The 14,909-nt window shown below is 39.3% G+C and overlaps 1 protein-coding gene across 1 annotated transcript in view; it reads left to right on the top strand.

Moving 5' to 3' along the window:
* Positions 1–14,909, top strand: part of MRC1 (mannose receptor C-type 1) — a 110,814-nt gene that overhangs the window by 81,606 nt on the left and 14,299 nt on the right. Inside the window, exon 24 of the mRNA XM_002717356.6 lies at positions 13,926–14,158. Within this exon, the coding sequence (XP_002717402.1) occupies positions 13,926–14,158 (233 nt within the window). The remainder of the gene's footprint in view (positions 1–13,925; positions 14,159–14,909) is intronic.

Consider the following 14,909-nt stretch of genomic DNA (forward strand, 5'->3'; position numbering starts at 1 on the left):
TATATATATATACACATACACACACACACAGAGGGAAAAATAACACCTATAATGAACACATGTAGATTTTTTTCTTGTCATTATTCCCTAAGCCATACAAAATACCAATGACTTACATAGCATTTGTCTTGCATTATTGTTATTGGCAATGCAGAGATGATTGAAAGTATTCAGGAGCTGACTGTTAATGAACAACTTAATACATTATCCCTCTTAGTAGTTTTTTTGTCTGTTCTACTTAATATGACTGGTTTAATTCTGTAATTAATACACAGTTATTCTTAAGTGTTAAAAATTAACTGAAATGTGATCCCTGTTAAACATAAGAGTGGGAATACGAGAGGGAAGAGATGTATAATTTGGGACATGCTCAAGCTGACTTGCCCTAAATGGTAGAGTTAAAAACATACCAGGGGATTCCAATTCAATCCCATCAGGGTGGCATGTACCAATGCCATCTCACTATTCCAAGTGATCAATTTCAGTTCACAATTGATCATAATGAAAGGACTAAGAGTCAAAGGGAGCACATAAACAAGTCTAGTACCTGCTAACACTAACCGATGGAATAAATAAAGGGGAGAGTGATCCAACATGGGAAGTGAGATACTCAGCAGACTCATAGAATGGCAGATGTCCTAAATAGCACTCTGGCCTCAGAATCAGCCCTAAAGGCATTCGGATCTGGCTGAAAAGCCCATGAGAGTATTTCAGGCATGGAAAGCCAAGACACTCTGGCAAAAGATCTCTGTGAGTGAGATCCCAGTGGAAAGAACAGGTCTTCAAAGAAGGAGGTACCTTTCTCTGAAGGGAGGAGAGAACCTCCACTTTGACTATGACCTTGTCTAAACAAGATAAGAATCGGAGAACTCAGAGGGCTTCCATAGCCTTGGAAACTCATGACTGGAGCATAGGGAGACTACTGATGCCATAGACAGGAGTGTCAATTTGTAAAGTCAACAACAGGAGTCACTGTGCACTTACTCCTCATGTAGGATCTCTGTCCTTAATGTGCTGTGTATTGAGATTTAATGCTATAACGAGTACTCAAACAATATATTTCACTTTGTGTTTCTATGGGGGTGCAAACTGTTGAAATCTTTACTTAATGTATACTAAACTCGTCCTCTGTAAAAAAAAAAAAAAGAAATTATCAACTTCCAACTTGACTCTCACTGGGATTAAACATGACAATAGGTCTGATCTGATTTCATCATCATTTAAAAAAATCATCTATTATTTTTCACTTTATGTTTCTGTGTGGGAGCAAACTGTTGAAATCCTTACTTAATGTATACTAAGCTGATCTTCTGTATATTAAGATAATCGAAAATGAATCTTGATGTGAATGGAAGGGGAGAGGGAGTGGGAAAGGGGAGGGTTGTGGGTGGGAGGGACGGTATGTGGGGGAAGCCATTGTAATCCATAAATCGTACTTTGGAAATTTATATTCATTAAATAAAAGTTAAAAAAAAAGAAATAAAACACACACACACACACACACACAAAAGAAAGTATTCAGGAGGATAGGTGGAGCTTACATACAAATACTATGACATTTTATTGTTTTAAATATTATTTTAAAAATATTTATTTGAGGGGAGGTAGAGAGAGTGAGAGTGAAATAGAGAGACTGAAAGAGTTCTCTCCTACTGATTTGCCTCCTAAATGCCTGAAATAGCCAGGGTTAGTCCCAACTGGGTGGCAGGGATCTAATTACTTGAGCCACCATCTGTTGCCTCCCAGGGTGCACATTAGCAGAAAGTTAGAACTGGGAGGGGATGCAAATATCCCAACCAGTGCCTTAACCATTTTGTCGAGTACCTCCCCTATTGTCCCATTTTGTTATTTAGGATTTTTTAAAAAAATTTTATTCATTTGAAAGGGAGATATAGGAAGAGACAGAGAGAGACAGAGAGATTTCTCATCTGCTGGTTCACTTCCCAAATATCCAGAACTGCTGAGACTGAGCCAAGCTGAGTTTGCAGGAGTTGGAAACTCAGTCTAGCTCTCTCACTGGGGGCAGGGAGTTAAGCCATCATTGGCTGTTTCCCAGGTTATGCATTAATAGGAAGCTGGGATGAGAAGCTGAGCCAGAGCTTGAACTGAAGGACTCTAACCTGGGATGTGGGCTTCGTGAGCATCGTCCTCACCCCTGTGCCAAACACCCTCCCCCACTGTGCCGTTTAGTATGAAGGTCTTTAACAGCCGTGGGTTTTCTATCTTCAAGGCCAAGGCAGTAGTGCTTATGGAACCAGTTCTCCCATGGTTATCAAGGGCCCACTGGGCTTTGCCCCACAGCCCTGGGATCTTGGGCCACCAGTAAGGCCAAAGCCAACCCTCATTCCTCTACACTTTGAGTAAGGAGGGAAGCTCCTTCTAGGAGTAAATTATGATTGAAAGTTTATTTAAAATCTTTTTTTCTTGTAAACTTAAGTCATAGAATGTATTGACACAAATACAAATATTTTGAAAATTTTTCATGACAAGGACAGGTGAACAATGTTAAAGTGAAAAAAACAGCATATAAAATCTTGTAAACTATAAATTATGCAAAAACATTTTCAACCCCTCTTTAAAAATAAGACTAAGGAAGACTACAGAAATCAAAATATGAATACTAGTTACCTGCAGATAGTGAGATTATGGGTGACTCTAGTTTCTTCCTTGTAGTTTCCTGCATTTTTCAAAACCTCTGAAAGTATGCATCTCTCTCCCTAGAAAACTTAGAATAAAGAAGCACTATTTGAGAAAATATAAAACATTTTCTTTGCTTAGAAAGTACAGAAAAATATGTAAGAGAAAAACTTATCTGGAATCTAGCCACATAGAAATAATTTCTCATTTATTTTTTCTAAATTTTTTCTGTCATTTAAAAACGTTTGTTTCAAATTTTAACTGATGTACATTTGTACATATATAAGGTTTCCATATGTGTATAGATTATTTAATGTCCACTTAGGATATAACATGTCTGTTGCCACAAACATTTATCATTTTTATGATGAAAATATTCAAACTCAGGTCTTCTAATTCCTTCTCTCTCTCTCTCTTTCTCTGTTTCTTTTTCTTTCTTTTTAAAAAATATACAGGACCTTACCATTATCTATAATCTCTCATTGTGCAATAGAATGCCAGAATTCCTTATTCCTACCTAAAACTCAGTACCAGCTCTGGTAACCACTTTTATACTCTTAACTTCCATGAGATTAACTTTTTTAGATTCTACATATGGGTGAATTCATGTGGTTCTAGTCTGGGTGAATTCATCTGGTTCTAGTCTGTCTGTGCTTGGTTATTTCACCTAACATAATTATGTCTGTTTCCATCCATGTTGGTTCAAGTGACAAGATTTTATCCTTTTTATATGTGAATGGTATTCCGTTTTGTATATCTATGTACTACATTTTCTTTTCTATTTATCAGTTAGTGGACATTTAAGTTATTCCCATTTCTTGGCTATTAACAGGGCTGTGATAAACATGGTAGTGCAAATGTCTCTTCTACAGACCGATTTCATTTCCCTTGTCCCAGTAGTATGATTGTTTGATCATAGGGTCATTCTGTTTTTAACTTTTTGGTGGGCCACTATACTCTTTTCCACAAAGGTTGTATTAATGCACATTCCAACTAACAGTGTGCAACAGTCCCTTTTCCTCCACATCTTTATTAGCTCTTACTTTTTTTTGATAGTGGCCAGTCTAACTAGAGTGAAGTGATATTTCCTGTGGTTTTGATTTGCATTTTCCTGATGATTAATGATGTTGAGAATCATTTTCATGTACATATTGGTCATTTGTATGTATTCCTATGTTCATTTAGACCTACTGCCCATTTTTAGGTAGAACTATTTGGACACCTTTTTCCCATTGAATTGTTTGAGTTCTTTGTGTATTCTGGCTATTAACCCCTTGTCAGATGTATAGCTTCCAAATATTTTCTCTCATTGTGGTCTTTTCACTCTGTTTTTCTTTTTTTAAGATGTATTTATTTATTTGCAAGTCAGAGCCACACAGAGAGAGGAGAGGCAGAGAGAGAGAGATTTTCCATCCGATGGTTCACTCCCCAGTTGGCTGCAACGGCCAGAGCTGCGCTGATCCAAAGCCAGGAGCCAAGAGCTTCTTCCGGATCTCCCACGTGGGTGCAGGGGCCCAAGGACTTGGGCCACCCTCCACTGCTTTCCCAGGCCACAGCAGAGAGCTGGATTGGAAGTGGAGCAGCTGAGTCTCGAACCGGTGCCCATATGGGATGCTGGCACCTCAGGCCAGGGCGTTAACCTGCTGCACCACAGCGCCAGCCCCCTCTTCACTCTGTTGACTGCTTAGTTTCCTATCTTCCTTTACTTCTTTAGTTTGATGAAATACCACTTGTCAATTTTTAGTTTTGTTTCCTGTGCTTTGAGTTCTAATCCAAAATGTCCTTGTGCAGTCCTATATTCTGAATTATTTCCCCCAAAGTTTCATGACTTCTATTTAGATCTTTAATCCATTATGAGTTGACTTTTGTACCTGGTGAGAGAAAGAGATCTAGTTTTGTTTCTCTCCAGTGGATGCCCAGTTTTCCCAGAACTGATAATTAAGGTTTGCTTCTTGACTCTCTAGTCTGTTCTATTAACATTTATGCACACCTGGGGTGAATCCTACTTGATCATGGTGATTAATCTTCTTAATGGGCTGTTGGATTTGGTTTGCCAGTATTTTATTGAGGATTTTTGCTTCTATCTGCATAAAAAATATTAGCCTATAGCTTTCTTTTTATTGTTGCTGTGTCCTTGTTTCATTTCAGTTATCAGGGTAATGTTAGCCAGATAAAATGAGTTTGGAAGGATTCCCTCCTCTTCTTTTTTTTTTTTTTTTTTTTTTTTTTTTTTTTTTTTTGAACAATTGAAGAAGAATGGGTATTGGTTCTCTTTTAGATGTTTGGTGACATTCAGCAGTGAAATCATCTGTTCCTGAACTTTTCTTTGATGGGAGATGACTTTTTGTTACTGAATCCATCCTCAATACTCATTCTTGGTCTGTTTAGGTATTCTGTTTCTTCATGACTCAATGTTGGTAAGGTGCATGTGTCCAGGAGTTTCTTCATTTCTTTTCTAGGTCACCAAATTCGTTGGCATACAATTGTTCATAATAATCTCTAATGATTTTTTTTTCTCAAAAAAAGATTTATTGATTTGAAATGCAGAGTGACAGAGAGAAAGACAAAGATGTCTTCAGTCTGCTGGTTCACTCCCCAGAAAGCCACAACAGTCAGACTGAAGCCAGGAGCCAGGAACTCCATCCGGATCTTCCACATGGGTGGCAGGGGCCCAAGCACTCAGGCCATCTTCCACTGCACTCCCAGGCACTTGATCAGGGATTTGGACTGGGAGTGGAGCAGCCAGGACTTGAACTGGTGCTCTTATATGGGATGATGGTGTTGCAAGCAGTGGCTTAACCCACTGGGCCAAAATCCTGGCCCCTCTAATGACTCTATTTCAGTAGTGTCAGTTTCAATTTCTTTTTTCATCTCTGAGTTTTAAAATTTACATATTCTCCTTTTTATTTTTAGTCTAATTAAGGGTTTGTCAATTTTGTTTACCTTTCAAGAAGCTACATCTTCATTTCGTTGCATTTTTGTCTCTTTAGAAGTCTCTCTTTTCTGATCTGGTTTCATTATTTCTTTCCTTATATTAACTTTGTACTTGATTTGTTTTGGTTTTTCTAGTTCCTTGTAGTGCAACAATAAAATGTTTGAAATCGTTCTGGTTTTTTTTTTTTTTATATCTATTTATTTTATTTGAAAGGCAGAGTTACAGAGAGGCAGAGACACAGAGAGAGATCTTCCATCCTCTGGATAGAAAGGCCGCAATGGTTGGAGTTGGGCCCATTTGAAGGCAGGAGGCTGAGCTTCATCTGGGTCTCCTACGCGGGTGCAGGGGCCCATGCATTTGGGCCATTTTCTACTGCTTTCCTAGGCCGTTAGCAGGGAGCTAGATTGGAAGTCAGGCAACTGGGACCCGAGTTGGTGCCCATTTGGGATGCCGGTGCCCCATTTATCCACTATGCCACAGCCCTGTCCTCCCCGACCTGTTAATGTAGGCATTAATTGCTATAGACTTCTCTCTCTTGGTTTTGCTGTATCCCATAGGTTTTGGCATGTTATGTTTCCATTTTGATTTGTTTCAAGGAATTTTTAAATTTTCTTCTTAATTTCTTCCTGGATTCATTGGTTGCTCAGGTGCAAGTTGCTTAATTTCCAGGTTTTTATGTAGTTTCCATAGTTTCTCTTGTTACCGATTTCCAGTTTTATTGAATTATAATCAGAAAAAGTACTCAACAGGATTTCTGTTTTTAAAAATTTCTTTTTTTTCTTTTTTAAATATTTATTTATTTATTTGAAAGTTGGAGTTACACACAGAGAAAAAGAGAGGCAGAGGCAGAGAGAGAGAGAGAGAGAGAGAGAGAGAGAGAGAGGTCTTCCACCTGCTGGTTCACTCCCCAGTTAGCTGCAATGGCTGGAGCTACGCCAATCTGAAGCCAGGAGCCAGAAGTTTCTTCTGGGTCTCCCATGCAGGTACAGGATGACCAAGGACTTGGGCCATCTTCTGCTGCTTCCCCAGGCCATAGCAGAGAGCTGCGTGGGAAGTGGAGCAGCCGGTACTTAAACCGGTGTGCATGTGGGGTGCCAGTACTGAGGCAGTGGCTTTATTTGTTAGGCCATAGTGCCAACCCCTAAAAATTTCTTGAGATTTGTTTTATGATCTACAATTTGATCTGTTCTGAGAATGGTCTATGTGTTTTAGGGAAAATTATGTGTCCTGCAGATGTTGGGTGGAATGTTCTGTAGATGTCTGCTAGGGTTAATACATTTAGAATGCAGTTTAATTCTGTGGTTTCTTTGTTGATTTTCTCTCTGAATGTTCTGTCTATATCTGAAAGTGAGCTGTTTAAGTTGCCCATTATTATTGCCTCTATCTTTAGATCTATTAATACTTGCTTTCTATATTTAGGTGCTCCAGTATTGATTGCATATGTTTTTATAATTTTTATTTCATTTTTTTGCATTTTTTATTTTTTTTTGATTTTTTTAAACTTTTATTTAATGAATATAAATTTCCAAAGTACAGCTTATGGATTACAATGGCTTCCCCCCCATAACCTCCCTCCCACCCGCAACCCTCCCCTTTCCCACTCCCTCTCCCCTTCCATTCACATCAAGATTCATTTTCAATTCTCTTTATATACAGAAGATCAGTTTAGCATACATTAAGTAAAGATATCAACAGTTTGCTCCCACACAGAAACATAAAGTGAAAAATACTGTTTGAGTACTAGTTATAGCATTAAATCTCAATGTACAGCACACTAAGGACAGAGATTCTACATGAGGAGTAAGTGCACAGTGACTCCTGTTGTTGACTTAACAAATTGACACTCTTGTTTATGGCCTCAGTAATCACCCTAGGCTCTTGTCATGAGCTGCCAAGGCTATGGAAGCCCCCTGAGTTCACTGACTCTGATAATTTTTAGACAAGGCCATGGTCAAAGTGGAAGTTCTTTCCTCCCTTCAGAGAAAGGTACCTCCTTCTTTGATGACCCGTTCTTTCCACTGGGATCTCACTCGCGGAGATCTTTCATTTAGTTTTTTTTTTTTTCCAGAGTGTCTTGGCTTTCCATGCTTGAAATACTCTCATGGGCTTTTCAGCCAGATCCACATGCCTTAAGGGCTGTTTCTGAGGCCAGAGTGCTCTTTAGGACATCTGCCATTCTATGGGTCTGCTGTGTATCTCACTTCCCATGTTGGATCATTCTCTCCCTTTTTTATTCTATCAGCTAGTATTTGCAGACACGATTCTTATTTATGTGATCCCTTTGGTTCTTAGTCCTATCATTATGATCAACTGTGAACAGAAATCGATCACTGGGACTAGTGAGATGGCATTGGTACATGCCACCTTGATGGGATTGAATTGGAATCCCCTGGTATGTTTCTAACTCTACCGTTTGAGGTAAGTCAGCTTGAGCATGTCCCAAATTGCACATCTCTTCCCTCTCTTATTCCCACTCTTATATTTAACAACAATCACTTTTCAGTTAAGTTTCAGCACTTAAGAAGAATTGTGTATTGATTACAGTATTCAACCAAAAGTATTAAGTAGAACAAATAAAAAAAAATACTAAGAGGGATAACATATCAAGTTGCTCATCAACAGTCAGGGTGAGGGCTGATCAAGTCACCGTTTCTCATAGTGTTCATTTCACTTTAACAGGTTTCCTTTTTGGTACTCAGTTAGTTGTCACCTATCAAGGAGAACAAGTGGTATTTGTCCCTTTGGGATTGGCTTATTTCACTCAGCATAATGTTTTCCAAGTTCCTAACAGGGATCACTTTTCAGTTAAAATTTAAACCCCTAAGAATAATTGTGTGTTGATTACAGAGTTCAACCAACGGTACTAGAACAAAAAAAAAATACTAAAATGGATAAAGTATTACATTGTACATCAACCGTCAGGACAAGAGCTGATCAAGTCACTCATTTTTCTAAATTGAGATCATCATTGTATAATGATCCTATATGTCTCCTTTAAATGCTTTTGATTTAAAATCTGTATCTGATATATGTGTTCATAGTCCTGCTTTCTTCTCGGCTCAATTTATATAAAATATCTTATTCCATCATTTCACTTTCAGTCTACATTTCTTCTTATAGGTGACATGAGTTTTTTTTAGCAGTTGAGTTTTTTTTTTTTTTTTTTCAAATCCATTCAGTCACTCTGTGTGTTCTAATCGGAGATTTTAATCCATTTATATTTGAGGTAATTATTGATAGTGAAAGTGTTACTATTTCCATTTTGATACTTGCTTTCTGGTTTTATTATATTTCCTTGCTTGTTACTTTTGGCAAATTTATTAGAATTAGGCCGGCGCCGCTGCTCACTAGGCTAATCCTCCGCCTTGCGGCACCAGCACACCAGGTTCTAGTCCCGGTTGGGGCGCCGGATTCTGTCCCGGTTGCCCGTCTTCCAGGCCAGCTCTCTGCTGTGGCCAGGGAGTGCAGTGGAGGATGGCCCAAGTGCTTGGGCCCTGCACCCCATGGGAGACCAGGATAAGTATCTGGCTTCTGCCATCAGATCAGCGCGGTGCGCCAGCCGTGGTGGCCATTGGAGGGTGAACCAACGGCAAAGGAAGACCTTTCTCTCTCTCTCTCTCTCTCTCACTGTCCACTCTGCCTGTCAAAAAAATAAAAATAATTTATTAGAATTATAATTTACTTTTGGTCAATGTAGTATGGATTATAGCAGATTTTTGCTTTGTGGTTACTATGAGACTTACAAAAAGCCACTTTGATATCTAACAAGCTATTCTGAAATGATGATAACTTAACTTTGCTTATAAAGAAAGGAAAAGAAAAAAGAGAAGAAAAAAGATGTAAGAAATACAAATAAAATACACTGCACTCCTTTCCTCTCCACATTTTGGATGTTTGATGCTCTATTTTATCTTACTACATTGACTATCTCTAAACATGTTAATGCAGTTATTTTTAATTGTTTTGGTTTCATACTAAAATTATTGATTGTTTACACTCCATGTTTGCAATACCAGAACATTCTGAATTTGTATAGGTACCGGTGAGTTTTCCACCTTCTGATATTTTCTTCTGGTTCATTAATGTCTCTATCTTTCAGCTTGAAGAACTCCATGTAACATTTCTTGTAAGACAGGTCTGGTAGTGGTAAATTCTATTAGCGGGGTGGCACCATGGCTCACTTGGTTAATCCTCAGCCTGCCGCACCGGCATCCCATATGGGCACCGGGTTCTAGTCCCGGTTGCTCCTCTTCCAGTCCAGCTCTCTGCTATGGCCCAGGAAGGCAGTGGAGGATGGCCCAGATGCTTGGGCCCTGCACCCACATGGGATACCTGGAAGAAGCACCTGGCTCCTGGCTTCAGATCAGTGCAGCGCCAGCCATAGCAGCCATTTGGGAAGTGAACCAACAGAACGAAAACCTTTCTCTCTGTCTCTCTCTCTCACTGTCTATAACTATCTGTCAAATAAAACAAATTCTCTTAGCATTTGTTTGTCTGGAAATGTCTTTGTCTTTTCTTCATATCTAAATGATAGCTTTACTAAGTACACTATTCTCTGTTGGCAAGGTTTTTTCCTTCAGTTCTGTGAAAGTGTCATTCCACTCTTTCACGGTCTGTAAGATTTCTGGTGAGAAGTCTGCAGTCAGTCAAATTGGGACACTTGTGTGTGTTACTTGTTTCTTTTCCCTTTCAGTTTTGGGGATCCTCTCTTTATCTTTAACCCGAGAGCTTGATTATAATGTCTTGGGGCAGATATGGTTGACTTGAACCTGACCCCTGACCTCTGACTTTTCTGTCCCTGAATAGTTGGATCTCTCAGTTTGGAAAGTTTTCTATTACTAGCTTTTTGAATGTGCTTTTTACCCTCTTTGTTCTTCTCAAGTCCTGCTTAAGCATCAGTAGCTTATATATTTGCTCTTTTAATAGATCTCAAAGTTTCTGTAAGCTTTTAGTTGCTCCTCTCGATTCTTTGTTCTTTTTCACCTATGTTTTCACTGATTCTTCTGTTTGATCTATTCTGCTATTGATGCCTTCCATAACATTTTAAATTTCACTTCATGTACTTTGCACTACATGGATTTGTTTGAGTTTTAAAAATTACTTTCCATCTCTCTGATAAGTCTCTCTATTAGTGTATTAAATTGTTTGTGTTTTCTGGAAGTTCATCAAGTTTCCCTGAAACAGCTATTAAGATTTTTTAATCCAAGAATCTGCAAATGTCGGTTGCTCTCTGGTGCTTTTCTGCCACTTTATTTTGTTTGTTAGGTGAGGTCTTACTTACCTGAAAGGTTTTGATGCTTAGACAATATCTATAGCTTGAAGAAATACTTTATTTATAGCCATCCTTCCAGATAGTAGAAGAGTATTGCGTATTTTTTCTGAGTCTGTGAACACTTCTACTATTTCAGCACCAGATGACTCCCTAGGTCAAAATCTGCCACAAGTCTGCTGTTGATGCATTGTCACGGTTTCAGCCATAGAAAACACTCCAAGCCCAAATTTGTACCAGATCAGTGGTTGACATATTCAGAATGCAGTGAGGACATGTCTGACAAAGGAAGTCCATTTCTGCAAACATATACGTGGGGCTGGGATAGGCCCGATACTTCATCCTGTGGCCCTAGCTCCTGCAACGCTAGCTTACATCTGAATTCCACAGCTCGTTCACTGAGATCAGTACAGTATGAAGTTTAGGACCAAACCTCTCACTGCTATTAGCAGTCTGATACTGAGCTGGACTCACAGTCTTAGGCTACTGCAACCAACCACAGATGATGTTGGTTGAGATACATAAGTCTGACCATGTAGGGGCCATGGGACTCCACTTGATACTGGTACAGGTCTAGAAGATCCTTCCATAGGCACTGATTTGGGAATAGGGACTGTTAGGACCTGCCCAGTGTTGAATTTTCCAACTTGGCACTGGGTCATACGGCACAGTCCTTATTCCTTACAGTCTGCTCAAAGTTTGGGGAGGATGATAAAGGCAGCTTATTGGCCATCAGGTTTATACCAAGCTGGTTCCCACCTGAGACTCACTGTCAAAAATCTTGCAGATTCTTGGGCCGCAACCCTGGCAGTGATACATACCAAAGCATGCCCTTCCTATTGGGTCACAAGTCTCTGCCTGAGGCTTGGGCAAGGCTAGAGATTCTCTCCATAGGCAATGACCTGAGGACAGAGTCTTGGGGCTTTATCTGGTGTTGTCACCATGGCAGAACTGGCTGTGAACTTCAGGTTGGAGGAGAGAAGGTACAGGTATCCTTTGGGCACCGGGCTGAGGATGACCCAAAGTTTCAATCTCCAGGTACTGACTTGGGAGCAGCAGCTGTGAGGCTCTTCTGGCACTGATTTCTTGTTGTGTTGGGGCTCGTATTGGGTTGCAAGTCTAAGGTTTGGATTTCATTCCCTCTCCCTCCCACAAGTGGAAGGCTAGGTGTCTCTTTTCGTGCTGTATTTCTTGGAGCGGGGGGAGAGGTGACATGGGCAACTTTTCGCCTTCTGTTTCCTTTCTTGTTACTACAATACTAAAACCAGGCACGGCAGTCCATCCCCTGGATTCTGTAGCTCTTGTGCAGGTGACTTGGTGTTTGAATAGGTGTTCCACCTGTATCTCCATGTGGAGACAGTCGCCAGATCATCTGATCTAACTGCCATCTTGCTCTGCCTCTCCTGTGAATATTTTAATAAATAAACAAATTAGCCAGGGGAGCCAAGTTTCCTCGCTGTACAAGCAGACTTCAAAAAGTTTATGGAAAGTGAAAATTATGAAGAAACTCTGCTCGGGTTGCAAGTTTTTTTGTCTGGGCAGCTTCTCTTTTTATTCCATATTTCCATAAATTATTTGAAGTTCCTTCTTTGGAACTGTTTTTTGTTATGTACTTCAAGTGTTATTTGCCACTTTTTATGGTCCAAACTATTTCTAATGGTGTTAAGATGTGTCTGGATCTCAAGCTGGGGAATTATCAGATAGCTTAGTTCTCTACATGCTATAACATTTTAAGGATCCTGACGTATGTCTTTGGTTTAATGATCCTATGCCAACACAAGATGGCAGCAACAGCAGAAGAAAGGGGAGGCTGCCTTCTCTTTTGCTGAAATGACGTTATCGTTTACCGAGCATGACCAGAAGAAAGTTTGGCACTTCTGTAGTGACAGAACAAAGCAGGTGGTGGGACTTGTTGGTATCAGATCAAACAGGATGGAGAATCAACCAAGAAAAAAACTGGCAGGCCAGGATATCTAGGACCCTAGACCAGGGGTTATTTTTTCCATGAAGAGCTGGTTTTAAGTATTTTAGGTTGTGCAAGCCATACAGTATCTGTTGGGACTATTCTACTCTGTTGTGGTCATAGTTATGCACAATGTGTAAACAAATGAGCATGACTGCTCCAAGACAAATTTATTTATAGACACAAATTTGAATTTCATATGTTTATAATATCAATAAAAATTATTCTTTAATTTTTTTTGTTTTGTTTTTAGCCATTTTTAGTTTATGAGCTACCAAAACAGACAATAGGCCAAAATTCACCCTCTGGCCATTATTTGCCCTGCCCTAGAGTGGAGACTTAGAAGGCATATAGCTAAGATATATGAAAACAAGCAGTTTTTGTATATTGATTAATTTGCCCAGTTTAGATAGATAGGCATAAGGCAGTGATTGGAAACCCATACTAAGATATTGAGTAGGAAAATTTAGGAATGTGAAATGACTGTGGCTTAGAAAGACTCCAGCCCATGGGTCAGCTTGCGTAAGAGGTGAGGGCCTAAATGAAGTCATCAGTAAGAGTAAAGGCTGATCCTGAGAGCAGGATTAAAGGAATCAGTCACTTGTGTGTATGTGTCACTATTCCAAACCTAAGCCAATCTCCGGAGGATAACACTAGCTATGGATAGATTCAAGTAGATACAAATAGATGCACACTCACAGAGGGAGTGGAACAAACAGGAGAGGAAGAAGAAGGCTGTTCTTGACATTGATGTATGACTGAGGTGGAAAAATAAGGATCAGTAAGCACAAGAAGACATATTTTTTAATTTGTGATTTGTGGTTAAACTGTGGCATTTCTTTCATCTATATGCTAGATCACATGGAAATTTGATCACATATCTACATCAATATCCTATATGCAGTTTGGAAATTGTTCAGTTTACCCAGGCATATTGATTAAAAATAAAGCTTTTTTTTCTGTTGTAAAATAACTCATGAAAATATTTTTAACATCTGAATGTTCATGTTGATGCTATTCCAAATATTTTTATTGTGGATGAGACATGGTAGTTGTGTGCTGATGGTGGTCGACTAATATTTATTGATAAAACTAATGAAAATATTCTTTTTTTATTCTAGACCCTTCCTTGCCTAGTTCTCGGACAACAGTTCCAACAGATGGCTTTATAAGATATGGTAAAAGCAGCTACTCACTCATGAAACTGAAGTTACAATGGCATGAAGCAGACAAATACTGCAAGGATGACACTTCCCTCATTGCTAGCATTCTGGATCCCTATAGCAATGCATTTGTGTGGATGCAAATGCAGACATTTAATGTACCTGTGTGGATTGCTCTGAACAGTAACTTGGTAAGATGCTACAAAAACACATACAACTTGACATTATTGGTTTGGAATATTAAAATTGTATTATGCTTCTGAACAGTTTTGGGGGATACTTTTTTATTTATTTATTTTTTTTGTGATAAGCCATTCTAGAGTTGGTATTGGCCCTAAAGTACTAGAGCTTCATGGGTGAGAAATGTTTCATTGTAGTCAGTTTCCTGCATTCTGTAACATAGGAAAGAAGGTTGGCAGAGAACTGGGTGGTGAGAGGGTTGAAGCCCAGATCTAAGAGTAGTGATAGAGTGGCAAAAATACTCCTAATATGAGTCTCTTCTGATGCCTTGTAATCCATCTATTTTCCCTCCCCACATTAATCTAGATAGTCAAGCAGCAAACTCCCTGGAAGGGGCAATTGATATACTATGTGAAAGGGAGGTGCACCCAAAGTGTTTTGGGAGGAGAGGAAGGGGACTAGTTGGCCAAAGGAGAGGACTGAGAGGGCTTCTCATAGAAAGTCAAACTTTATAGACATAGTCTAGGATGGCAGAACATAGGAAAGGAGAACCAAGAAAAGGAAAATATAGAAGGGGACGGAACTGGAGGGTGGATTAGTGTCAGGTTATGCAGAGCTCCCAATTCCATGACTCAGAGACAGAGGCCTACATTGTCTGCAATGAAGACTTCACAGTTCTGTAATGATTTCTGTGATTAAAGTTAGGTAAAACATTCTGTTGACTAGATTTTTAATAATTCATTTGATAAGTCATTCATTTTC

Source organism: Oryctolagus cuniculus, chromosome 13 (genome assembly GCF_051225735.1).
Source record: "Oryctolagus cuniculus isolate XC-2025 breed Fujian yellow rabbit chromosome 13, ASM5122573v1, whole genome shotgun sequence".
Lineage (NCBI taxonomy): Eukaryota > Metazoa > Chordata > Mammalia > Lagomorpha > Leporidae > Oryctolagus > Oryctolagus cuniculus.